This window comes from Polypterus senegalus, chromosome 13, assembly GCF_016835505.1.
Source record: "Polypterus senegalus isolate Bchr_013 chromosome 13, ASM1683550v1, whole genome shotgun sequence".
NCBI lineage: Eukaryota > Metazoa > Chordata > Cladistia > Polypteriformes > Polypteridae > Polypterus > Polypterus senegalus.
The window spans coordinates 21,840,710-21,867,785 of NC_053166.1; the positions used below are offsets into that span (position 1 = coordinate 21,840,710).

Sequence of the window (27,076 nt, forward strand, 5' to 3'; positions counted from 1 at the left end):
AGGAGTCAGGCTCGATACATGTTATGAAAAACTATGAACCATGTGGGTACAGTTGCATTAAAAAAAGAAAATCTGTACATATTAACATATTTAAATACAGGTACATACAGTGCATCCGGAAAGTGTTCACAGCGCATCACTTTTTCCACATTTTGTTATGTTACAGCCTTATTCCAAAACGGAATAAATTCATTTTTTTCCTCAGAATTCTACACACAACACCCCATAATGACAACGTGAAAAACTTTGAAATGATTAACACGCAGCGCGACAAGCAGAACACACAGCTCACCAGTAGCAGCAGCAGAAAGACAGCAGCTGAATGAACGGCATCTCCTTAGCGTGCGTTCAGCCGCCCCCCTTCACAACGCGAGCAGCGTTATACATCTTGCAAGAAAGAGATGTAACCACACCCGGGACCGGAAATAAAGGACAAGTACTGTTTTTACAAAAAATTGAAAGTAAATTTAAAGTGAAAGCAATGCATATGTAACAATTCCCATGAAAATAACAATCTCTTTAAATTGTACATCCGGTAAACCAAACCCGGGAGTGGGCAAGCGAAGCGAGCAGGGGGCAGAGCCCCCTAGTTATTTAACAAAAAAATCTGCCAAAGAGGTAAACAAAATTTACTTGACAAGATTTTTTAAAATAAGCTAAATAATTTTAATACACATTTCTTGATAAGGCAATAAATCTTACAATAAGGAAATACAAAGTTTAATGGCTTGACATATAAAAACTTTTCACTTGCTTAGATTTCACACTTTGCAGTCCTCGCCAGTGTGCACAAATGTAATGTCCCCTGTGACGGACAGCAGGGCTGAACTGACAGTCCAGCCTGGATAAACTCTGTACCCTTAATTGGCATGGAGGTCATTGTAATGGATGGACATGGGGGCACAGCCTTCCCGGACACTCTGGATGGCAAAATTCCATCCAGAGTGTCCATTCCTGTACCTGCAAAGGATGTTGGGAAATGTGGTCCTGTGAGGTGGGGCTGCTGGAGAGGTCTGTCTCTACTTTCAGGGCTTGACCCGGGAGAACTTCCTCCTTGAAGTATTCCTGAGTCCTTGCACAAAAGGAGCTGCCTCTCTCCACCTGGTGGTCAGAGTTGCGAGGAGGTGGGTGAGACTGTGAAGGGAAGTGTGGGAGGAGAAACACGGTACTTGTTGTGCGGTCAAGAAGGAAGAAAACTGAAACCCTGTGGAGGTGTTGTCTGAAATAAACATCCTGTATTTGAACCCAGGACTGTGCTGTGAAGTTGTCTCTGGGGGTTTGGGGCACTACAGCTCCCCCTACAGGCCACACCCCATCCTGCCAATGAATGTCAGAGAGTTTCTCCAACAAGAGAAAGGCTATGGAGAGCTCTGTTTGTGTGCACGAAGCAAATGTGAAGAGTATAACCATGAAGTCATATGTGGTGGTACTTATGGAGGGCATCTGCTGAGTTTTCATGCATGTTTAAATGTAAGACCACTTAGTAGATATTTATATTTTAAATTAAATCAACCTTTACCAATGCAGTCAAAGCCTAGAGCTGCACTTCTGTTCCCATATTGACTGTTTCATTTTATTTTGTGGAACCTACGTTATGTCTGTTTGAGGATTATTATTAATACTAGCAAAATACCCGCGCTTCGCAGCGGAGAAGTAGTGTGTTAAAGAAGTTATGAAAATGAAAAGCAAACATTTTAAAAATAACGTAAGATGATTGTTAATGTAATTGTTTTGTCATTGATATTGAGTGTTGTTGTCATATCTATCTATTTATATATATATATATATATTTATATCTGTATATATCTGTATATATATATTTATATATATCTGTATATATATATATATATCTGTATATATCTTTATATATATATATATATATATATATATATATATATATATATATATATATATAGCAAAATACCTGCGATTGGCAGCGGAGAAGTAAAAAGAAAAGTAAACATTTTAATAATAACTTAACATGATTGACAATGTAATTGTTTTGTCATTGTCATGAGTGTTGCTGGCATATATATATATAAATATATATATATATACATCTATACACATATATATACACAGTTATATATATACATATACACACATACATATATATACATACTGTATATACACATATACATATCTACATATATACTGTATATACACATTTATATATACAAATCTACATATATATATCCACATATATATATATATTAGGTGGGACTCGATTAAAAAATTAATCCAATTAATTAGAGGCTGTGTAAGAATTAATCTTGATTAATCGTATGTAATCGCACGTAAATTTGCCCCAAATCGCAAATGTTTTTTTTTTAATTTAAAAGTGTTTTAGTGGGCGACAGAATCAAATAATAGACATGTACATGAATATTGTAAACTGAAGCTGTTTTAATTTCTGAAAAAAAAAAAGCCTTTAAACTGCATTTGAATTCAAAACAGAAACAAAAATATCATCCCTGGTTAAAATTGGGCAGACTTAAAAATAAAGTGGTAGTTTAAGTACTTTAAGTAGATTTTCAGAATAGTATTGTCTTTAAATAATAATAACCAAAATTTCAACATAAAGTGCAGTTTTTCTTCTTAAAAAATAAGTCAGAAACATAAAAGGTAATTTGACCAACTTAATCTTTAAACTCTGAGTAACCTTAGCCAAAATTATTTTGTACATTAGGCTAAAACAGTGTGATCATTGAACATTTTGTAATTAGATGTATTTAGAATTACTAACGGTCACGGAAGTCCAATGATCCCCAGTAAGAGCCACAAAGTCTGCTTTCTGTAATGCATCTAATTTTGCTTGCTTTTCATTGTGCACAAAACCATGCTTTTATCAAGGCTTCGCTCGGGAAGTCGAAATGATCAGTTGTGAGAACGCGCTTTATTCCGACTCTAACATTTTTGTAGCTGTGATGTGTGCATCAGTGTAATGGATGTACCAGGAAATGATGCATTGACAAAAGTTCCGTTTGCTTGGAATTGAAAGTGTGATTAAATGCGTTATTTTTAACGCGTTATGGAGTACATGCATCGAAGCTTCTCAGCTGTGCTTGTGCTAATAAAGGGAAACATTTTAAAAATAACGTAACATGATTCTGCGTTAACCGAATATTTTTCATACGTCCCAAACCAAGGAGATCGAAGGTAAAATGAATCAGTAGCGCGTACATACTCAGTGCATCCCTCTCGGGAATCAACCTCGAATGTCGGCATTAGAGGCGAAGACTCTACAATTGCGCCACAGCATGTGGCTTGTCTATGCGAGAGTATGTACTGTAGATAGGGGTATATATATACATTTAAATATATACCCGCGTATCGCAGTGGAGAAGTAGAAGTTATGAAAAGAAAAGGGAACATTTTAAAAATAACGTAACATGATTGTCAATATACAGTAATTGTTTTGTGAGTGTTATTGAATGTTGCTGTCATCAAGGATTTGATTATCATTATTTCTTTCAATCAGGTCGTATTTGTAGGATGTGTTGTGTTCAAGTTACATTCCGTGTTTGTCAATCGTTGTAAAGATGACAGGTTTCATTCATCGATTCGTTTCTTACTGCATCAATAAACAGCTCGTCTTCTTCTTTATCTGAGACCTGACACACTGCATGCACGGGTTTTTACACTGTCTTCCTTTAGCGGGACATTGACTTTTCCACCGTGTGCTTTGTTTCCACAGTAGCTGCATTTATGAATATGCTTATCAGGCGCTTCATATTTTTGCTGCCTTTTCAACTGTGTAATTCGGTTTTGTTCAGCGCTTTTGGAACTGTTGCTTTTATCTGTGCACTGCGTCAGTTCACGTGAGCCACTCGGTGTACTTGCATCGAAGGTTCCCAGCTGTGCTGGTGCCATCTCGTGCTATGTCCATAGCTTTATTTAATGTTACCTTAGTCCTGGCACTTAAAACTTTCTCTCGCAGTTTCGCTGAGTTTGTGTCAAACACCACCCTGACCATCTCATCTTCCTCTCCATAAGCACAGTCCTTCACCCGTGAATATTTACCCGTGGCAGTTTGCTATTGGATTGCCGCTGACGGACGGCCTTCTATGGGCAGGCACTAAATTACAAACGCCAGCGGCAGCCTGTCTATGAACTTAATTTAAAGTGTAGGTTTACATCGTGCTTTGTTTCCGAAGTAGCAGAACTCGCTTCTTATTGTTTCGCTGCCTTCTCAATTATATAATGCATGTTTTCTTGAGCGCTTTTTGAGGTCTTCCTGGTTTTCTATGTACTGCGTGATTACGTGGGAGGCGTGATGATGTCACACGAAACTCCGCCCCCACGGCGTTGAAGCTCATCTCCATTACAGTAAATGGAGAAAAACTGCTTCCAGTTATGACCATTACGCGTAGAATTTCGATATAAAACCTGCCCAACTTTTGTAAGGAAGCTGTAAGGAATCAACCTGCCAAATTTCAGCCTTCCACCCACACGGGAAGTTGGAGAATTAGTGATGAGTCAGTGAGTGAGTGAGTGAGTGAGTGAGTGAGTGAGTGAGTGAGTGAGGGCTTTGCCTTTTATTAGTATAGATTACTAGGCTGACCCGCCTTTTAAGGCGACTGACTTTTAAGTTGACCACTTCTTAAGGCAATTCAATATGTAGATCAATTTGATATTTTATACAAACTCATTCATTTGGTTATATTGCATTTGAGCGGTATTACTTTAATACTCGTAGTTTCTGTTATTTTGTGATGAAATTTAAACTTTTTTCTATATTGAGGTTGCCCTTTTGACCCCCCCGATATTTACTACGTGGTGAGGCATTTGTACTCCATCAACATTAATTATTTCCAGAGACATAATTTTGACTGTTTTTCCAGCGCATCGCGCACAAAAGCAAGGGAACGATGGGAGCACCAGAACTCTGCTCATATCATGTCGCTTCGTACCGCAAGCTGCAAGTAGTAAGTCTGTGATAAGCAGAATACCGCTACGTGTTCCACTCATGGGATGGAAGGACAACCCCGACCGCTTTTATATAGTAAGAAAGAAGAAGAAGATATCGCAGAGTCTGGAGTAGAAAATCATCTTTTACCTGGAAAAACGAAACTACAAATCCCATCGTGCATGGCAAAATGGACGGGGCGTGTGTGAAACTCTGTGCCTGCGTAGCACTCACGGGACGGAAGGACAATCCCGACAACTTTTATATAGAAGGATTGCTGTTGTTGATGTTGTAGTTGTTCGGATTATTATCTAAATTTCAGCCTTTAATCCATCCCCTAAATGTTTATGATGCGTCCAGTCCCATTGTAACATTAATAATAGGAGTAAAGCGCCACATTGTTCTGGAGATTCACCGTTTCTTTCCTTTTCTGACTTTTCACATGTTGATACTGATTTTCTTGTCGTATTATTAATTCTACATAATGCTAGCAGCTCTTATTTCTCAATAGACATCTTTATTTTAAGATTTTACACCCAAAATATAAGCGGCAGCATAAAAATATTGAACAGCTGTTTCTGATGATATATATTTGTTGCAGTTAATGCCTCCTAAATGGAAAATCGTTATTACTTTTTGATAAACGATCTCTCGGGATCTTTTTGAAAGAAATGGTTTTTCTGAAGAAAGAGGGGTTTTTCTTAGAATAAATGATGAGCATTGTTAATACTTTTAAAGCATTCATACATTACAGGTACTGAAGCGAGCCATTCCTGCCTCTCAACTAAGCCTCCTATTTATTTAGTCGTTCTTATTTACTGTTTTTAGCTTTTAAATAAAAAGTATAATTGAGGCGTCCCCGTATGCCATACAATCGGAGATGAATTTGATTGTTTGAATGTAAATCTCTTTGAATTCATCTGGGAAACATCGGTCTGAATATTGAATGTACTGAAGTTCTTAATATAATTAGTACTTGGCAATGTCCATTCATTTTAATCAGAGTATTGTGGAGGTAAATAAACTAATAACGTGCAGTCCTTTCCAGTCAATGACTACCTGAAGTCTGAACCCACGGCCTTCTCCAAGTGCTGGGTTTCCACCCTAGTGATGCTTTACCAGGCCTTTACTGTGGTTGTCTTCTGGTGGTGCTTGTTCGTTTGACTTTCTGCTATCAGTTTTGTCTTTAGCAAGTGAAATGCATGTCCACTTAGGTTGAGGTCAGTTATTCGATTTGGCAATTGAAGGATATTCTGCTCCTTGGCATTGAAAAGCACTTGGTTTGATTTTGCAGAATGTTTTGGCTCATTGTCCATTTGTACTGTGAAGCGTCGTCCTATCAGTTTTGCAGTATTTGTCTGACTCTGAGCAGACAGTATGGCCGCCCTGTATACTTCAGAATTCATCCTGCGACTTCTGCCAACCGTCGTATCATCAGTAAACACCAATAAATGACTTCCATTCACAGCCATGAATGATCAAACCATAACACTGGCTCCACCATGCTTCATAGATGATGTGGTATGCATCAGATCATGAGCCATTTCTTTCTTCTCCATACTCTTCTCTTTCCATCATTCTGGTGCATAGTTTCATTTGTCCAAAGAAAATTGTTCCAGAACTGGACAAGCTTTTAAAAATTATATTCTGTCCTTCCAATGCTTGAGGTTCACCAGTGGTTTGCACTTTGTGGTAAACCCTTTGTCTTCACTTTCATGAAGTCTTCTTTTGATTATAGACTTTGGAAATGATAGGTCTACCTCTCGGAGAGTGGTCTTGTTTTGGCTAAATGTTGTGAATTTCTTCTTCTTCGCCAAGGACAGAATCTTCCAATCATCCTCCACAGTTGTGGTTTTCCAGACCTTCTGGTGTTGTTGAGCTCGCCAGTGTGTTCCTTCTCTTTAACAATCTGCCAAATGGTTGATTTGTCCACTCCTGGTGTGTCTGCTGTCTCACTAAAGGGTTTCTTTAGTTTTCTCGGCCTAATGATGGCCTGTTTTTACTTGAATGGACAGCTCTTTGGACCTCATACTGAGAGGTCACAGTGACAGCTTCCAAATGTAAATGCCGCACTTGGAATCAATTCCTAGCTAATGAAATAATGAGGGACCTGCTCTCACCTGGCCATGCAACAGCTTGCCAGTCTGTTACTTATTACTTATAACTTACTTTATTTACAAATGCTTTTGAGCCTTCGGAGATGGGGGAGCTATGCAGAAAAGTGTCTCTCATTTCTAAATGACTCATACAATATTTTTGGTAAACCCCTTGAATTAAAGATGAAAGTCTACACTTCAGACATATAATGATTGTTTTATTTCAAATCCATTGTAGTGGCATACGGAGCCAAAATGATGAAAATTGTGTCACTGTCCAAATACTTGGACCTGTCTGTAAAGGGTAGAATGCATTGGCTGGCATCTTGGCCAGGATCGGTCCTATGCCCTTAACTGGCCAAAAGGCCAATGTAACAGAGAGATCGGGGAGGCTTCGTTTTAAAGGTATATACCCCCTCGACCCTCTAGATGGCAGCACCCCTGGACTTTAGGACCCATTCAGATACTTGCAGGGAATACTGGGAACTGTAATGCAGTGAGGCAGACCTACTGGGCACCAAAGATGCTGCCAGAGGGATTATGGGACTTCCAATTGATCCAGAAGTGCTTCCATCAGGCTATGCCCTGGCATCGGAAGAACTGGGTCCAAAATAATAGGAGCCACTCAACCTCATCCAGGCAAGTTCGAGTTGGCTGTGGGGGACGGAAAAAGCATGCCTGGGAGGTGTGGAGGTGAAGAAAAAGAGAGAGAAGAAGAATTGTATTTTACTTTGTATAACTTTTTAAGCCTTTCTGTAAGGTTTTATTATTAATTAACTTATTACTGATATAAGGGCTTGTGTCTGTGAAGTTGTGCATGGGGGTTGGGGTGCTGCAATGCCTCCTAGTGGTCACAATAAATAAATCAATATTATTATATTATTAAAACAACAACCCTCACAAATACACACCAGACCAACTAAAAGAGAAAGAAAGAAAGAAAGAAAGAAAGAAAGAAAGAAAGAAAGAAAGAAAGAAAGAAAGAAAACTTCTGACTTGGCAACACCAGGGCAAAGTATCATCTGCATTTCTTAAGACAATAGGAACTGAACAAACAATAAGCCTATTATTGTTATATTGCTTATTATATCTTGACTGAAGTCTTTATCTAATACACAATTGGTTACATTTCTTTTGTTTTTCCAATTGGCGCACAGGCAGGTGGGGTGACTTGCTTATGGTGTCAGCAGTGGGATTTCAGCCTACATCCTCAGGGTTTACAGTCCCAGGTCTTAATCACTACAACACAATGTCTGCCCAGTATACTTTCCTGAGACTAATACAGACTGTCACCTTGGAGCTCGTGTTAAACTATTAAATGTATCAGCAGGTTTTTCTCGCAGTTGGTATAACTAAAGCTGAAAGCAATAACCTGCCAGTTAGGAAAATTGCTAGCTTTTGTTAGCTTCACTTTCCAAATGTAATAGAAAGTTAAACATCCGAGAGTTAACGCCTTCCATTAATCAACGCCCAGCCATGTGAGAGCTTCAAGCTGTATGGTGCACACCCACGCCCACCGACCCTCACACACACACTGTGGGAGACTAAGAGCCAACTAAGGTTGGCACTGAGGATCCTGCAAACTAGACAATCTGTTATGCTAAGAAGAATTTAGCAAAATATTTTTAGAGTGAGATTGGGAGAAGAGATGTAGTGCAAAAACAAGCAAAAGGTTAGAATCGGAAGATCAACAGAACTAATGACAAGACCGAAATGAGAAAAATAAAATCATTGAGAACGGAAGTGCCAATGATTCTAAACCAGCAAAGTAGTGAGTTTTTTTTTTTTTTTTGTTGTTGTTTTTGTGCAGAAACTCAGTTAGGGAAATATGTCAAATGCCGACCTTTTAACTTGTCACTTTGGAACATTAGGGCCACAGACTGAAAGGATCTGCTCCTAATGACAGGTATACAAAATCATGGTGCCCATAATAAAACAAATAAATGGCAAAATATATTTTTACAACTACTAAAATTCACATTGTGACAACAGCTGACATTAGATATGAATTCCAGGACCAGAATTAAACGTTAATGGAGTATTAGATTTTCATAAATTCATGAAAAAAATAACAGTTAAAAATAAATCACACATCACTTCATAACATAACCATTCACCCATCTAACTGACTTACTATAAAATAGAAATTCTTTGAAAATCTTTTAAAGACTGTTCCAAATGAATGGTATTTCCTAGGACAATCATTTAGACAAGAATTTAAAGGGGAATTTAAATCATAAGTTTGTGTATTCTTTATAAGAGAAAGAGAGAAAGAAAACCAAGTCGACTTACTTTTATGTGTTATGTTTATTGTCCCTAAATCTCTACAGCCACAAAATTCCCCGTCTGAATGCAAATGGGAGACCTCAACGCATGTAACGATTTTTAAGTTTTAGGTGCACAGAAATCTATTTAGCCCATCAATTCTATCCCAAGTGGCACCGAACACAAAGCAGGGAAAAAACCTTAAATGGGATACCAGTCTATCACTGGTTACACTCATTGTTTAGACCAGTGTGACTTACTCTTTTTTTTTTCTCTCAACCCCGTCCATGATAACCGTCAGTTTTGGACGAGGGTCCTCCTTTGAAAATAGTCATAAAGGGGTGCTGGTGGTCCACCTTGGAGAATCACTGACGACCATCATAGCAGAGTGATGTCAATTGCATAAACTGCCCACAGTGGCCAATCACAAGAAATTTTGCAAAACGACTGTGGCCTTTTCCCATTAAATACAACTGTGACTCACAGCCCAGCTTGATCCAAAGGGTGGCAAACCCATCCATAGTTTAAGAACTCTGCAGTCAGGTTAATCTGAGGCTGGAAATTGAACCGAGGATGCTGGAGTACAAAGTAATGTGCCTCCTCAGTAAAGATTGGAAATCTGTATTGCATTTGTAAAGTTCAGAAAATAAAATATACAAGGGAGAAAGGAACTAATTTAAAGACTGAACAAAGTGCGCTGGGGTGGCATGTTGGTGCAGTGGTAGCACTACTGCCTCGCAGTAAGGAGACCTGGGTTCACTTCACGGGTTCTCCCTGCGTGGAGTTTGCATGTTCTCCCCGTGTCTGCGTGGGTTTCCTCCCACAGTCCAAAGACATGCAGGTTAGGTGCATTGGCGATTCTAAATTGTCCCTAGTGTGTGCCCTGCAGTGGGCTGGTGCCCCGCCCAGGATTTGTTCCTGCCCTGTGCTGGCAAGTACTGGCTCCAGCAGACCCCTGTGTTAGGATTTAGCGGGTTGGATAATGACTGACTGACACAGTGCACTTGTTTTAATGTTCTTTTGCTGTTTTATATTTGTGATATATAACATTGTTATAATTGTATGACTTATGTCTTTTAATAATAGGCTTAAGTTTGTAGTAGATATTGTTTCAGGAAACATGTTTTCCTTTACTGACAAAAATAGCTATGCTCTTTAGGAGATAGTCATAGATACTGAACTAGGATGTGAAATGTATAACCTTGTTCAGACATTACATGAGTCTATAAGCCAGCAGGAAGGTCATAAACTAACTGCCTAGCTGGTATGAAGGAGGAGGGTATGGAGCACTGAAATCTGTTTAGTGTTTACAACTGGCTGTTCTTTTTAATGATGCCCTATTGGTCCAGTCGTGCCAAAACAGGATTGGATGAACCAAGGGAGCTGCCTGCACCAATTGTATTTGTGCTGATGTCATGTTTAGGGCTGAAATTTAAGATCTTATGGCCTTTACCTGTCATGTAAGCCATTTTTATGTACTGTTGTCAGGGTTGCACCCCACTTTTCTAGGGGCGTGGTCTCTGGGGTCGTGACCTCAAAGGATAAAAGGTCAGCCTTTGCACTGAGCCTTATCTGATCTCTTTTGAATTCTCTTTGTGATTATTTTTCATATGTTGCTTGATTACTGACTGACCTCTCGTCTGGGTTTCGGACACTTTGTTTTAATTTCATTTTTGTTCGTTTTGCCTTTTGCACACACCTCCAGGTTTAACTCAAGAAACTAATTATCTAACTGCCGAGTTGTGATAGGACTGGTATAAGTTGGTCACTTCACCTTTCCCTCTCTTTGTTGCCATCCTGCCATGAAGAGAACACCACCTTTTTCTTTTCGTATTTTGCCGTAAAGAAAGGCCACCTCTCTCTCTCTCTCTCTCTCGCTCTCTCTCTCTCTCTCTGTCCATCCATCCATCCATTACCCAACCCGCTGAATCCAAACACAGGGTCACGGGGGTCTGCTGGAGCCAATCCCAGCCAACACAGGGCACAAGGCAGGAACCAATCCCAGGCAGGGTGCCAACCCACCACAGCTCTCTCTGTCTCTCTTGCCATTTCTCCGTCATGAAGACAAGTCTGCCTTGGCAGCGCTATTGAGACGGGCATACTGCTTGTTTCAGTTCTCTGATTCAAAGGCCACGTGGTAGCAAAGACTAAGCTGGACAGAACGTAAAACTAAAAGTCGCCTATGCATGCAGCATGCACTGCTATTTAGGCTATAATGTTATCTTTGCCACGCTCATTTTTCTTTGCTTACTATTTTTCAGGATATAACCTTTACTTCATAATTAATTAAATGTGTAGCTCTTTCTCCTGCCTGTTTCTTTCACGCTATCTAATTGCCCGGTTATAAATGGGGAGAGGAAGTGCTGAACTGCAGTACCTGACAAGATTGGAAAGTGTAGAGGACTGGAGACATTTTGAGACAAGTCTACATAATAAAGAGTGTAAAGGGGAAAACATGGTCTCCTTCAGTGGGACTCTGTATGACAAAACACTTAAAGCTGAGCTGTCATTCAAGTTAACTGGTCTCAGAAGGAGGTTTACAGAGATTGTCTTGTCTATGAAGGATGAAAGGCTCACATGCCTTGAAGCAGCACGACATACAATACAGCATTATGTTCTCAGATGAACACTTTCATTATTTTGTAATGGTTACTCGTGTTCATCAATATTGGGTTTCATATTAATTTTAGATATACTCACAAATCAAAGACAAGGTAGTGGTGCCCCTCTTCAGAAATGCTGTCATGGAGTCTCACTGAAAACACAAAAATTAACAGTTAATTAATAAACAGATGCTTGGATGATTGGCTCATTACAGCTATAGCCATGGATTAAAAATATGAGAACACAAAGGCTGCTGACAGCTCTTTAACAGTTTAGAATGTCCCCTGAAGTGTTTTCCGGTTATTTACATGCTGTAAGTTACAAAGTCAAGACAGAGGTTATTATACAGTATACAATATTTATCTTTGCTATGGTGTTCATCAGCCCAGGGCACCTTACAAGCACGTATCTTTTGCCTTGATGTATTTTATTCCACATTTGACACAAGGACAGCTTAGTTGATTTGATAAAGACACACGTTGGGATTAAACCCCCAAGTTCATACCTGCAGAGCACAGCTTAGCGCAAGTACACTCTGTTTCCAGACCACTCACTTTCAGAGCCAACCTCAATCCTGTCCATATCATCCCACTCACACTGTAAAATATTTCTTTTCGCTCCTGCAGAGAATCAACTTAAGCTTTGTTCACTCCTGCACAGAACTGACGCCAGCCCCGCCCACTTCATTACAATTGCAACTTTAGCCCCGCCCACCCCATCCCTCAGCAGTGGAACTTGTGTCCTCCTGCTGCCTACACTGAAAACATCTGTCATGACTACAAATTTGTTTCTTTTTCTCTCTATATATTTAAAATCCAACATCTGTCTCTCTGTCTGTCAGCTTTTCACGAGAGAACTACTTAACGGATTTAGATCTGGTTTTTTTTATAATCTGCTTGAACATTCCGGTTGATTTTGTGACTTCTCTCATCGCACTAAGTATCATAGTTCTCTTGAGGTACCGATTTATTTGCACGAATCCGAGACAGATGCAGTGGGCCAAGGGGAGGGGGTGAGGCCCTCCTCACTCATGCGCCAGCCTCGGGGCGTATCTTACATCCGCTTAGCTAGCGAACAAGAGAAGAACTTAACGGATTTAAATCTGGGGTTTTTTTCTATAATTTGTTTGAACATTCCGGTTGATTTTCCGACTTTTCTCATCGCACTAAGTATCATAGTTCTCTTGCAGTATCTTACATCTGCTCAGCTAGCAAACAGGAGAACAGCTTAACAAATTTAAATTGGGGTTTTATTCTATAATTTGTGTGAACATTCCGGTTGATTTTCCGACTTCTCTCATCGCGCTAAGTATCATAGTTCTCTTGAGGTACCGATTTATTTGCACGAATCCGAGACAGATGCAGTGGGCTGAGGGGAGGGGGTGAGGCCCTCCTCACTCATGCGCCAGCCTCGGGGCGTATCTTACATCCGCTTAGCTAGCGAACAAGAGAAGAACTTAACGGATTTAAATCTGGGTTTTTTTTCTATAATTTGTTTGAACATTCCGGTTGATTTTGTGACTTCTCTCATCACGCTAAGAATCATATTTCGCTTGCAGTAGTGATATATTCGTGCCAAACTGAGACAGGCTGCAGGCCGAGGGCAGGGGGAAGTGTGATGTCAGGAGTGGGCGGGGCCGGGTGGGGCCCTCCTCAGTCACGCGCCAGCCTCTGTTCGAGTCAGTCTACCTCAGTGTTTTGGAGTGTAACTTGCCTCTGCTTAGCTAGCGATACCTGTTTGTTTATTGATTTTTAAAGTTTTTCCCGTTTCACTACTACACAGGTGGAGCCGTAGAGGACAGCTACTTTATATATATATAATTTTTCCTTGACTGTTACAAATCACTATCATTCTTTTTGGAGAACTGCATGATTACATTTGTTTTAGATCCTGATTTGTTTTAAACAAAGTTAAAAAGTATTAATGAATCTCCTGCTATTATGTTCTCTGATTTTCAAAAATTTATAGGGGACAGCTGAAGGGCTCTAGTGACTGTAATTCTACGACTGCGCCAGGAGTTGACACTGTGCCCTAATGCCTTTCTCTCTTCCTCCCTCTCCATACCGGATGATTAATGGCTATAACACCTGTGACGTCACATCCACCACCCATCCACCTGGACCAGCCTCTTCTTTGTTGGAAGGACCCAAAATTGGAAGCTCCACCATCTTGCGATGATTCTGTTCTGAACTCACATCTGCAAAGGTAACTCCACAAATAATGCTGTGTATTTTGTTTATTTTCCCAAACCAATTATACGTGGTGAATGGTCCAGTACATCAACTCTTAATCATTGTCGTCTGCTCCTCTTTCAAAAGACTCCCATTACCCTCTGTGAAGATACCATTCAGATCTTTGCAAGTATTTCCCGTCTTTGAAGACAACTCGAGTTGAGCCTCATTAGTATTCATTGACCCAACATTGGTCAGTAAGTTGCTTTCCTTCTACACCTTTCTTCAGTATCCTTGCATGTCTGAAACTCTTTTGCCCATTGATCTCTCTCTCTCTCTCTTACTATATTTGTGTTCCCATAAAGCCCACTTCTAACACTCTGTCATCTTGAGGCGTGTTGCTTACTTCCCGTCTGCTTTTTGACTACCACCAATGGCAGATGTGCTCCCATTACCCCCTGTGAGAATATCATTTGCATTCTGGTGAATGCACCATGTAAAGGACACATGATGCTTCAGTAGGGCTTGAATCACAGCGTTTGCGTGACTTTTATTTTGATACTTTTATTTCGGGTGTCTTTGGTTTGCATAATTAATTGTGCAGTTTTGCCGGGCATAGGAAAAGAAAATGGCGACATATGGGGTTAACTAACAAGCACCTCGCTGAAAAGTGAATGAGGTATTGTTTTTTTTTTTCTGGGTTATATGTAAAACAAAGGTTACGAATGTTAATTTTAAGTTATTTACATGCTTTTTATCTTGTACTTAGCCTTTTATAGCTCTTACAGTGTGTTTATGAAAAAGGTCACGGAAACGATAATAAAATTCATAAACCATCAGTCTGAGAGTTGACCATCATTCAGCCGGGGTCGCTGCACACCACTTTGCATTGGCGGAGTGGTGGCTCTGAGGCTAGGGAACGGGCTTCGAATCCCGTAAATGCCAAAAGGGACTCTGCTCTGTTGGGCTCTCTTGAGCAAGACCCTTAACCTGCAATTGCTGAGTGCTTTGAGTAGTGAGAAAAGCACTATATAAATGCAAAGAATTATTACTATTATTTTGTGTCTTTGAAGGTGATGTAGATGTGCACCTCATTAGTTTTTAGTGACTCAATTGCACTTGACAAGTTTTGTGTATTTTGTTGTCACTGAAATGCTCAATTGTAACTCATGCCATACACAAAGGACATTTTAGAGGACCTCAGAAAAAGAATTGTTGATGTTCATCATTCTGGGAGAGGCTACCAAACCATCTCTAAAGAGTCTGGACTGCAGCAATTCACAGACAAAGAGACTATGTACAAATGGAGGAAGTTTAAGACTACAGCTACTCTCCCCAGGAGTGGTTTACCAACAAAGATCACACCAAGGACAAGGTATGTGATTGTCCGTGAGGTCACAAAAAACCAAGGGTAAATTCAAAGTATCTAAAAGCCTTTCTCACATTGGTTAAAGTTAACGTTCATTATGAGTCCACCATCAGGGGAGCACTGAACAACAGTGAACAACTGGAGAACATGGCAGGGTTGCAAGGAGAAAGCCACTGGTTTCCAATGAAAAAAAAAAAAACTTTGCTTCCTCTGAAAGCTACCGGAGTAACGTTTTATGGACAGATTAGACTAAAATAGAACTTTTTGGTTCAAATGAGAAGCATTATGTTTGGAGAAAGAAAAACATGGCATTCCAGCATGAGAACTTCATCTGTGAAATATGGTGGTGGTAGTATCAAACTTTGGTCCTGTTTTGATCCGTCTGAGCCAAGACAGCGTGCCATTGTAGATGGATGTGATATAGCGGGTCCATGGCTCAGAAGGAAAGGTGAGATTTTAAATAAATAATCACCACACTCACAACTTAAAGAGGGGGCATGATAGTGTGGCCAGAGTGGTTATTCAGTGCGATATGGGCTTTGGGTGTTTCCGCACTGAAGTGCACAGGTGTGGGATCGCCCATGTCCATATCTGATTTCGGGAGCTGCTAATCCCCGCACTTGTGCCACATCCCCATTATAGATAGGAGAAGTGCGAGTGCGGAGGGGAATCTAAAAAGAGAAGGGTGGAGGTTAAGGGAGAAGAAGGCTGGAGAAGGAGAGCCGGTGCAGGAGTGAGCGAAAGAGAGAGACAGCAGGCTCTCTATAATAATGACAGGAGGCTAAGAAGAGACCTCAGTGGGGTGTTTGGCCGACATTCGGGAGTGGATGGATTGGGTCACTCCTGCTCTGAGTTTTTCAGAGGAGCAGAAGTGACCACAATCGAGGGCAGCTTGCCACATAAGGCCGCAGAAGGCAGCAGGAGTCGGAAGCCCCAGTGTGAACATGCTGGTCGCCGAGGAACCTGAGTCTCAGTCTGGAGGGAGCCGTACAAAGCCAGTTTTCAGAAAGCTACCAGAACAGTAGGAGAATTCAGCGGCAAGTAGGGCGACTCCCCTGTTGCAGGACCCTGGATGGGAGAAGCAGGGGAGCCGCCAGCTAAAGAAGGCAGCAGGTTTTTTTAATGGACTGCTTCCAGCCATTGTTGGTTTAACCTCGTTTTAATCGATCTATTTATTGGATTATTGTAACCTCCACATTGCACCTGGTTTTATAGATTATTTATTTATTGACGTTCTGATGCACTGTGCTATTGCTTTGAACACTTTTTGGTTTTGACTGTTTTTAATAAAAGCACTGTTTGTATTTTGCACCTTCCCCTTGCTTCGTTTGGTGCCCTCATTGTCCAGCTCATCTGGTTATGTCACCAATGGTGTCAGGTTCAAGAGTCTCCCAAAAGAGAGATGGGAGAATGGAGCAAAATGGGAAAACGAATTATACCAGCAAATTCTAAAGGAAAATGTCAGGACATCTGTCCATGGACTACATCTCAAGAGAAACTGGATCATGCAGCAAGACAAGGACCCCAAGAACACAAGTTGTTCTACCAAAGATTTCGGAAAGGCCTAGTCAAAGTCCTGACCTTAACCCAATAGCACTGCTGTGAAAAGACCTGAAGCATGCAGTTCATTTGACTTGAGGCAATTCGGTATATTATATAGGACTATATAAATCACAGTACCGGACAGATAAAGTTTAGTAGATTAGAAAATTAATTTTAATGTCAAACAGCTGTGGTGGGTTGGTGCCCTGCCTGGGGTTTTTTGTCCTGCCTTGTGCCCTGTGTTGATTGGGATTGGCTCCAGCAGACCCCCCGTGTCCCTGTGTTCAGATATAGCGGGTTAGAAAATGGATGGATGGATGTCAAACAGTAACCAGTACATAAAATTAATTTCATGAAATGGCCGACCCATGACCAGACTAGAGTCCGCAACCCGCCAGGCATTGCCCAAATGCCCCAATGGCCAGTCCATCCCACCCCGATACGAATGACCAGAATGCATTAGCTGGCTCCTAACTACTGTAAGTTACAATGAATGTTTCTAGGAATCAAAGTAAGTGTACTTATGGTTTGGTTCTTGCTGACTCCAAGTGTAGGTGATGTTTTATCCCCAAACATTTTGACTTGCCCTTCTGCAGCACACAGGCTTTTTGTTTTTTCGTTATGAAGCTCCCCTTCTTCTTCGTTTTGAACGGATCTTTTTGTTGTGTTCGGTGCTGCAGTTTTCTCTAAGATTATACACAAAGTGGTCCTCATTTGCCAACATAAAATTTCCACCTGCTGGGTAGTCGATGATCAGTCGGCTCCCTTCTTCAGCAAGATGAAAGTCATTGCTTTAGGTGGAGTGTCTCTTGCTTGTGCACTTTGCTTTACTTTAGCAAGATTTTGGACTTTCAATTACAGCCAGTCTTCCACTTTCACAGCCCAGAACTAAGTTGCCCACTAGAGTCAAAGGGATTGTGGCAAAGTGAGGTCCGTGGCTGTTTGGCATTTTAAATAAGCGCTGCATTCGTGTCTTCGTGTGGGGGGTGGCGTGGTAGCGTGGCGAGCGGTTCCTGTGTGAGTTATGGGAGCGGATGGCCCCGCACTTACTGCACAGGTGTAGTAATTAACGCCGGGAGCTACTGATTGCCCCTGCTGTACCACGTCCCCATTTTAAAAGGGAAGTGTGAGTGCGAGAGGGGAGAATCGAGAATCAAGAATCAAGAATTGATGAAGGTGAGAGAGAGAGGAAAAGGCAAGTGGTAGAAGGAGCCGGTGCGAGCGAGATGAAGGGAGAAAGCTCGAGGGAGAGAGGACAGGCAGCTGGGAAGGAGAGCCCCTTGAGTAAAATGAGAGGCTGATGCCCGGGGGTCTGAAGGAGTGATCGCTCTGGCTGAGCATCTCAGGGAGCCAGCGCAATGTGCACTACAAGGAGCGACTAACTGTGGGGGGTCAACGTGAGCGCCATGGCTGTTGGGGTCCCAAGCCTGGGTCCTGAGAAGGACCCTAAATGTGGCCATAGGATGGCAGGGACCCGAATCTGTGGAAGGTCAGCTGTGCCTGTCAGTAGGACGACTCCTCTGATGCAAGGCCCATATGGGATAACCAGAGGGCATTTTAATAAAGACAAGTTTCCTTCCAGCTGATTTTTAACCTCGCTTTTAATGAATTTATTTATTTTGAATGTAACCTCCACATGACCTTTGTTTGGCTTTATTGGATTATTCATTTTTGATGAAGCACTGCACTTTTTTTACACTTGTTTTATTTTTTTTTTTTTATTTTATTAAAGGCACTGATCACTTTTACACCACCCCCTTGCTCCAAGTGTGGTTTGTCCTCATCTGCCAAGCTCATCTCGGTTACGGTACTGACGGTTCAAGAGCCTCTAATAATAGAAGAGGGAGCCAGGAGCTGACCAGCACCATCACAGGCATCATTACAGACCTGTTTACAGCCACACCCTAAGCAACAAGGGGTCCTGGAAATGGAGCAGAACTTACAATCAGGCAGAGAGCACTGAGGGAGTGGACATCTTCCTTTGGTTTCGTGGGTGCATATAAACCCACATCTTTTGGTTGACAACTGGCGCAAAGTTTTGTCCCACAAGAATGCCAGTCAATGAGTTGTTCACTGACCAACCTGGCAGATCCAAGCAACTACAGGCCATAAGCTTAACATTCATCACAGGAAAATTAATGGAAGGAATTATTAAGGATAAGACTGAGCAGCACATGACAAGTACAGGAGTTTTTCTGAATTGTCAGCAGAAGGTTCAGAAGAGGGAGGTCATCTCTTACTGGAACAACTGTTATATAGAGCAAATGTTTGGGGACCTGCTGTTAGTCTTCATTCCAGCTAAGCCGTTGTGAGAGTATTCATTTTTTTATTCTTTACCTCTTAATTCAACTTGGGATTGTGCTCTGTGAAAGAAGCCCAGATCACAGATCACTAAGGACACACAATGTCCAAAATCACACTCTATTTATTATTTTTCTTCTGCACACACACCGTGAACCAACCACCACAATAAACTCAGTCCTTTTTACTTTCCTTTGTCTTTTCTTCTCAATTTTTCTGCCGCCTCCTCTCCTCTCCATCCTCTTCCACCCAACTCTGGCTCTCTGAATGGAGTGAGGCGACCCCTTTTATGTTGCACCCGGATGTGCTCCAGGTGTGCCCTGATGAACTTCCTGCAGCAATTCTTGGTGTGGTGGAAGTGCTGCGTGGGCACCCAGAAGCACTCCAGGTGTATTTGGTTCCTCTTCCTGGTGTGGCGGGCTCCGGGATCATCCAGGTGCCCCCTGGTGGTGGCCACGGGTCCCCACAGGTTTGAGCTTCCAAGCTCCAAATCCTTAGCCCTGATGTATTCCAAGGGGGCTTGCCCTCTTGCACCCCAGGGAAGATATTGCCCCTCTCCCGGTCCTTCCCTTCTCCAGGCATCCTGGTGGGGCAAGGTCCCCGGTCGTCTGCCACAGCCCATATTTTATGACCTTCTCAGAGGCTTTCTCCTAAGATTTGTTACAAAAGATATTTTTAATTTTACGTTTGAATAAAGGTGTTGGAATGATTTCACACATTAGCAAAAGAAAGGATGCCAGCCTCCTTGACCCTAAACTGAATAAAAGGATTCAAAAATAAGCCAATGGAACGCCAGGCCAACTCGCGGTTCATTCACAGTGTGCTCAACAGACTGATCCCACACTTTTCTACCTTGTCTACAGTGAAGTTTTAAACACAGACTGGGAAAATAATGATGTTGAAATTGTTGCCTGCATTACAATTTAGGTAATTCCAGAGATTTCAGATTGTCTTCAATTAAAATCCACTTCAGACGCGCATTCATGCTGAGCGCAGCACTCCAGGTTTTTTGACAAGTTCTAAATGTCGCGTAATTTCATTTACACTAAAATTGACTATTAGGCAGAAATGTAAGAAAATGGATAAATGCACAGAGAAGATCCTGTAGCTGCATTTGCATTATGCAGCGTCACCAGCATCTGCTGACAGCAGCTTCTTTCTGAAAGTCACACTGCGGCCTCGAAGTCTGAGGACAACCGCATGGCCTCTGGTCACCTTTCCACCAGCTGTTTCGTTTTTTCAATTTCACAAAAGAAAGCACGTTACACGGAGGACAAAGATGGCTTACAATTTAACAAGAGTGCAACCTACCGGTGCACAGAGACCAACACCGACTATTGTAGGAGGAAAATGGGGAAGAAACCACTACCTGGATGGGAAGCCAGTATGATGACACAGATGGATTTGCTGGCGGAACAAATTAATAACTTTGTACCCGGCCGGTGTAAGTTAATGGAAGGATCAGCAGAAGTCAAGAGTCGGGAGTGGTACCATCCACCATATGCCATTTGGCAGTTGGTCATTGTATTGGAAACCATTAAGGACACCCACAGGGGTGCTTGGGAGATGGAGTCCAAAAGTGCAGCCTTGTTGGGGTCCCTGAGGATTGAGAGAGGGTGTGTCGGGTGAGGACCTCATCCAATACTTGTTCATGATTGAACTCATCTGGACATAAACCTCAGTGCAATGGGCTACTCCTGTTCACCTCTGTGTTCTCAGGAAATACAACAGCATCAAGTACCTTGAGATCCATCCATCTATCCATTTTCTAACCCGCTGAATCCGAATACAGGGTCACGGGGGTCTGCTGGAGCCAATCCCAGCCAACACAGGGCACAAGGCAGGAACCAAACCCAGGCAGGGTGCCAACCCACCGCAGGACACACACAAACACACCAAGCACACACTAGGGCCAATTTAGAATTGCCAATCCACCTAACCTGCATGTCTTTGGATTGTGGGAGGAAACCGGAGCGCCCGGAGAAAACCCACGCAGACACGGGGAGAACATGCAAACTCCACGCAGGGAGGACCCGGGAAGCGAACCCAGGTCTCCTAACTGCGAGGCAGTACCTTGAGATCCGAGTTTAATTCGATCCGTGACCGAGCTCGTAAGTCAAAATGCTTGTATCTCAAATCTTTTTTCCCCATTGAAACTAATTGAAATGAAATTAATTCATGCCAGCCTCCAAAAAGCCACCCCGATTTTTTGTTAAATGTTTTCAACATAAGAAAAATGTATTTATAATGAACAAATATTGTATACAAACAAAATTAAACATAATACATAAAAGAGAATCTAAAGAAATAAACAGATGTTGGCGGAGCCGATTAGTGTATTGTAATGTTTTTTTTCTTTCACTTCACTTTTGCTTAATTTAATTTTCTTCTTCACTAGTTTTTTTTCTTTTTTGCTATGCTTTCGTCACTTTCATTTTCAGGGCATTTCAATAGAAACCTGTCCAAGGAGCTTTGTTTAGTCCTCCCCTTTAGAATGTTTCTGAATTGAGTTAGACAAGTGTCATGATCCCTCTCCCACCTGGACAGAGGCAGTGGTGCTGTAAGAATTATGTTTCTGGACTTCTCTAGCGTCTTCAACACCATCCAACCTCTGCTCCTTAGAGACAAGCGGACTGAGATGGGAGTAGACTCACACCTGGTGGCATGGATTGAGGACTATCTTACAGACAGAACTCAATATGTGCGTCTTGGGAACTGCAGGTCTGACATTGTGTTCAGCAACACAGGGGCGCCGCGGGTGACTGTACTTTCTCCGGTCCTGTTCAATCTATATACATCAGACTTCCAATATGACTCAGAGTCCTGCCACGTGCAAAAGTTCGCTGATGACACTGCTATCGTGGGCTGCATCAGGAGTGGGCAGGAGGAGGAGTACAGAAAGTTAATCAAAGACTTTGTTAAAAGGTGCGACTCAAACCACTTACACCTTAACACCAACAAGACCAAGGAGCTGGTGGTGGATTTTAGGAGGCCCAGGCCTCTGTGTGCAGAGGGTGCAGACCTTTAAATATCTGGGAGTGCAGCTGGATGACAAATTGGACTGGACTGCCAATACTGATGCTCTATGTAAGAAAGGTCAGAGCAGACTATACTTTCTGAGAAGGTTGGCATCCTTCAACATCTGCAGTAAGATGCTGCAGATGTTCTACCAGACGGTTGTGGCGAATGCCCTCTTCTATGCGGTGGTGTGCTGGGGTAGCAGCATAAAGATGAAAGACGCCTCACGCCTGGACAAACTTGTTAAGAAGGCAGGCTCTATTATAGGAGTAAAGTTGGACAGTCTAACATCTGTGGCAGAGCGACGGGCATTAAGCAATTTCCTGTCAATCATGAAGAATCCACTGCATCCACTTAACAGGATCATCTCCAGACAGAGGAGTAGCTTCAGTGACAGACTGAGAAGATCGTTCATCCCCCACACTATGCGACTCTTCAATTCAACCCGGGGGAGTAAATGCTAACATTAATTTTATTTTAATTTTTTTCATTTTTATTACTATTTAATTTAATATTGTTTCTTTGTATCAGTATACTGCTGCTGGATTATTTGAATTTCCCCTTGGGATTAATAAAGTATCTATCTATCTATCTATCTATCTATCTATCTATCTATCTATCTATCTAAATAGTGCCGCTGCACGACCAGTTGTAACTTTTTCAGGGTTTCTTTTCTTTAAAGTTCGAAACTTTTTCCCACATTGCAAACACTTCCTTTATCTCACTTGAAGAGATAACCTCCTCTGACTCTGGCTCCTCCGCGATACCAATCTCCTGCAATACCTCTGTATGTTGCTGCGTCTGTAGCTCCGTCAACTCCTCATTATCAGTTCCTCGAAATGTGTGGCGACAAGCTCTTTGATGCTTCGTATCTCGAATTTTAGCTCGTAACTCAAGGCAAAAAAATCGACCTAGTGACAGCTTGTATCTCAAAAAACTTGTACGTTGGGGCACGCGTATCTGAAGGTACCACTGTATATTGAATTATATGATTGACTGTCAGGTATTGATTGATATACAGGGCAGTCCTCTGCTTACGATGGGGGTTACATTCTGAAAATCAGATCACAAGTTGAATCAATTGTAAGTCACTAAAAGTACTTTATAGGGTACTGTACTCATAGGCTAGTTAAGCTAAGCCAACCCTACCCTAATTTTATGGAAATTGTGATCAATGATGCACTCATTTGTTAATTGGGTAATATTTTAACAAAACACTGTGACGTGTGAGTCACTGTCTTGCACCCCAAAGATGATGCTGAGTCTCAGTACTTTAGCAAAACCAGCTTTATTTTTCACTTGAATCAGGAACGGCACAGTTATTCATTGTAGCAGGATCTATCACTCTCCGACACACAGACACAGCAAACGGGCAGGGTCAGGGCCAGGTCAGTGGCCAACTTATACTGTTCCCTGCATTTCTAATGTTATAGTGCGGCAGGGGTCGGCTCGTGTTTCTGTGGCACCGCGAACCTGTAAACACGGTGAAGCTCAATCTGTGGAGGACTGCTTGCAATCGCGCTTTGGTGTGTCACTCCATTGGAGGGGGTCTCAAAAGAGTTCAAAAATCTCACATCCTCAGCCCCTTAGTTTTGTCCACACCGATGTGGCCAAGGCGACCGTCTAAGAACGTCAGCATTGGTGTGTGCAGCCTCTGGACAGCAGCAAACATCAAAAGCCTGCAAACTAATACACCGCCGAGTGAGCAGGACGCTCGTATCCTTTTGTTTGTACAGCCACTGAAGCAGGGCACGGTAAATCAACAGGGTAAACCACCATCCTCCAACTGCAAATGTATATTTTACACAATTTTATATAAATTCTCGTATCACTATTGTCATCGTAACTTCAAAAAATCATAAGTCGAACCATCGTAGGTTGAGGACCATCTGTATAATGAATATACCATACAATGATCAATGATAACATTATGACCTCTGACAGGTGAAGTGATTAACGGTATTCCCTGATGGAAGTGGCCACTTTCAGTAGATTAATGCACCCTGCCACACTGCCAAAATGGTTGAAGAATGGCTTGAGGAACACAACAATGAATTTGGGGTGTTGACTTGGCCTCCAAATTTACGGGATGTCAATCCAATTGAGCATCTTTGGGATGTGCTTGAAGTTCCACCCTGCAACTTACAGGACTTCAAGGATCTGCTACTGACAGCTTGGTGCAGGGGTCTTCAACTCCAGTCTTGGAGAGCTACTGTGGTTGCAGGTTTTCATTCTAACCCTTTTCTTAATTAGTGAGCACACTTTGCTGCTAATTAACTCTTTGCCTTAATTTTAATTGATGCACAACTTAAGACTTAGGCCCCTGTGGTCCATGGCCGGCCTTTTATCCCGGCTAACACCCCCAAGCCGCCAGAGGGAGCCATCCCTACGACATGGAGATGCTTCAGATTCCAGCAGGGCATCATGGACTATGGAGTTTTACTGTAAAGCCCTGCTGGATAACATCAGGACCACCAGGGGTCGCTCCAGGGAGAACCAGGGATTGTTATTTGCCCTACGCCCCAGAAGTACTTCCAAGTCACATGAGCGGAAGGAGTGATGTACTTCCAGGGTGAAAAAAGGACTTTTTATCTGACCCCGGAAGTGATAAGGAATTATGGACTAAAGGATAAGAAACACTTCCGGGTCAGGGACTATATAAGAACTTTGAGAACTCCCAGACGACAAACTGAGCTGGGTGGTAGGGGGGCAACGCGTCTGGGAGTGAAGGATTGTTTATTGAATTATTGTATAGTAGTAGTGTGGAGTGGAGGGTACTTGGTGCACATTGTTACAATAAAAATGAGAATTATTGGACTTTAACCTGGTGTTTGACGTCGTACCTGAGGTTTCAAGGGAGCAATAGTGCTACTCCCGTTAATAATTCCTTTTTTTCCTTAATTTGCAATCAAACAATATTAAGACACAAAATGTACCAACACATAAACAACAGCCTACATCCATCACACAATAACTGAAAATAAAGAAAGGTGAAGGCCTCAGTAATGTTGATCATCTCAGGTCCACAAAACATTTTGACAGCAGTCTTACGAAAGAAAATCAACAGTTTTGGAAATGTCTGCCATGGCAGAAAGAGCGCCTAGGAATTAAATAACGGGTTTAATTAGCAACGAGAATTGGCTTCAAATTAAGAAACTGAATGAACTGAAGATGGTTGGAGTATGGGGCCCCAACATAGCTGCTCACCTGTGGGCTCACTTTACATCAAATTTATGTTTAGGTGCCATTTAAGGAAAAAAAGTATCAATTCATCAGTCAGAGTCTCAAGAAAAGTCAATTAAAATAAAGGAAAATAGTTAATTAGCAGCAAAAAACTGGTCACTAATTAAGAAAAGAGTTAGAATGAAAACTTGCACCCACAGTAGCTCTCCGGGGCTGGACTTGGAGACCCCTAGCTTGGTGCCAGAAACCACAGCATACCTTCAGAGGTCTAGTGAAGCACGACCAAGTTCTGTATTAACATTTTTATGTTCAATTAATTTGAAATTATGTTAAATTTGTTTTTGTAGTTCAAGATTAGTTTATATGTAAAGAATAGGGCTAGATAATTATTCAGCTTTAATGGGGGGGTATTGTTACTTTGCAGGAGTTATGGGAACTAGGAAGTCATTGTAAGTTTGTGCGTGGATTAATAGGGATGTGGAAACCCACGGTTTACTTAGCATGTCTGTTTGGAGTTTCATTTATAACTGTGGAACTATATAAAGTGGAATATATATATATATATATATATATATATATATATATATTATGGCTGAAAAACAGGTAACGGCTCTTAACACTTGTATGTTTTTGACTTGCAGCCCACACACTCCTTTGTCTCGTTAAGTTCATTATGCTTCATCAACAGCGCTTGAGGCTTTCACACATTACATTCAGCTTCAGACAAAGTTTGTTCTCATCTCTCGTCTCAGTGAACAGAAAGTTCCAGCTGGTGATGTAACAGCGAAGGCTCAATAAATCCCTGCCTCATGTGGAACCCTCCACTGCCTGGCCAAAAGTTACTGTAAAATCCAATGAGATTGGCCTCCACTACCAGCCAAATCGATTCAGCTTTGTTTTACATAACACCTTTATGTTGTTTTTCTTCGTCATCAATTTTCTCCTCAATTATTATTGCTTAGCGTCTCACTGTGTGGGAGTGTATACTGTAAAGTTGTGTAGAAGGAAAAGGAACGTTACATAAACCAACACATGAAACCGCCAGCAGCTGGGGCGCAAACTCAAAGTGCTTTTTTTTTTAAACTTTTTAATTATACAATTTTCTTGCAAAGCAGACAAAAATGGCCAGCTTTCAAAATAGCAGTATGGTGTTAGAGTGGATGGATCTTCAAGAATGTGAGTTGTTGTCCATACTCATTCATCCTGATTTCTGCATGTTCTCCAAGTGTGCAACTGGTCCCGTATCTGTGAGTGTGTGTTATCCTGATGCTTCTGTCATTATCAGAAATACACCATCCCTACCATGAAGCACAGAAAACACTTATTTTATGATTTATATTTGTGCTTAATTTAGTCCATTTCATGTTGACATACAGTTGTCTTTTTCTGCTGACCAGTGTTAAAAAGCCAAAATAAATCCGCTGTGATACCCCACTTACAAGGACTTATGCAATCAATGAACTTGTGTTTTATACTTATAACAAACAAAATACCCGCGCTTCGCAGTGGCGAAGTACTGCCTTAAAATTTTTATGAAGAAGAAAATTAAACCTTTTTTAAACTGAGGGAAAATATACCAATAATTATTTGTTAAGGATCTCTTTGTATACCACGTTGT

The 27,076-nt window shown here is 41.6% G+C and overlaps 1 protein-coding gene across 2 annotated transcripts in view; it reads right to left on the minus strand.

Moving 5' to 3' along the window:
- camk2a (calcium/calmodulin-dependent protein kinase II alpha) overlaps window positions 1–27,076 on the minus strand; it is a 410,473-nt gene that overhangs the window by 181,935 nt on the left and 201,462 nt on the right. For both annotated transcript variants that reach the window (XM_039774535.1, XM_039774534.1), the window contains exon 4: window positions 11,971–12,025. In XM_039774535.1, coding sequence (XP_039630469.1) covers window positions 11,971–12,025 — 55 coding nt within the window. The remainder of the gene's footprint in view (window positions 1–11,970; window positions 12,026–27,076) is intronic.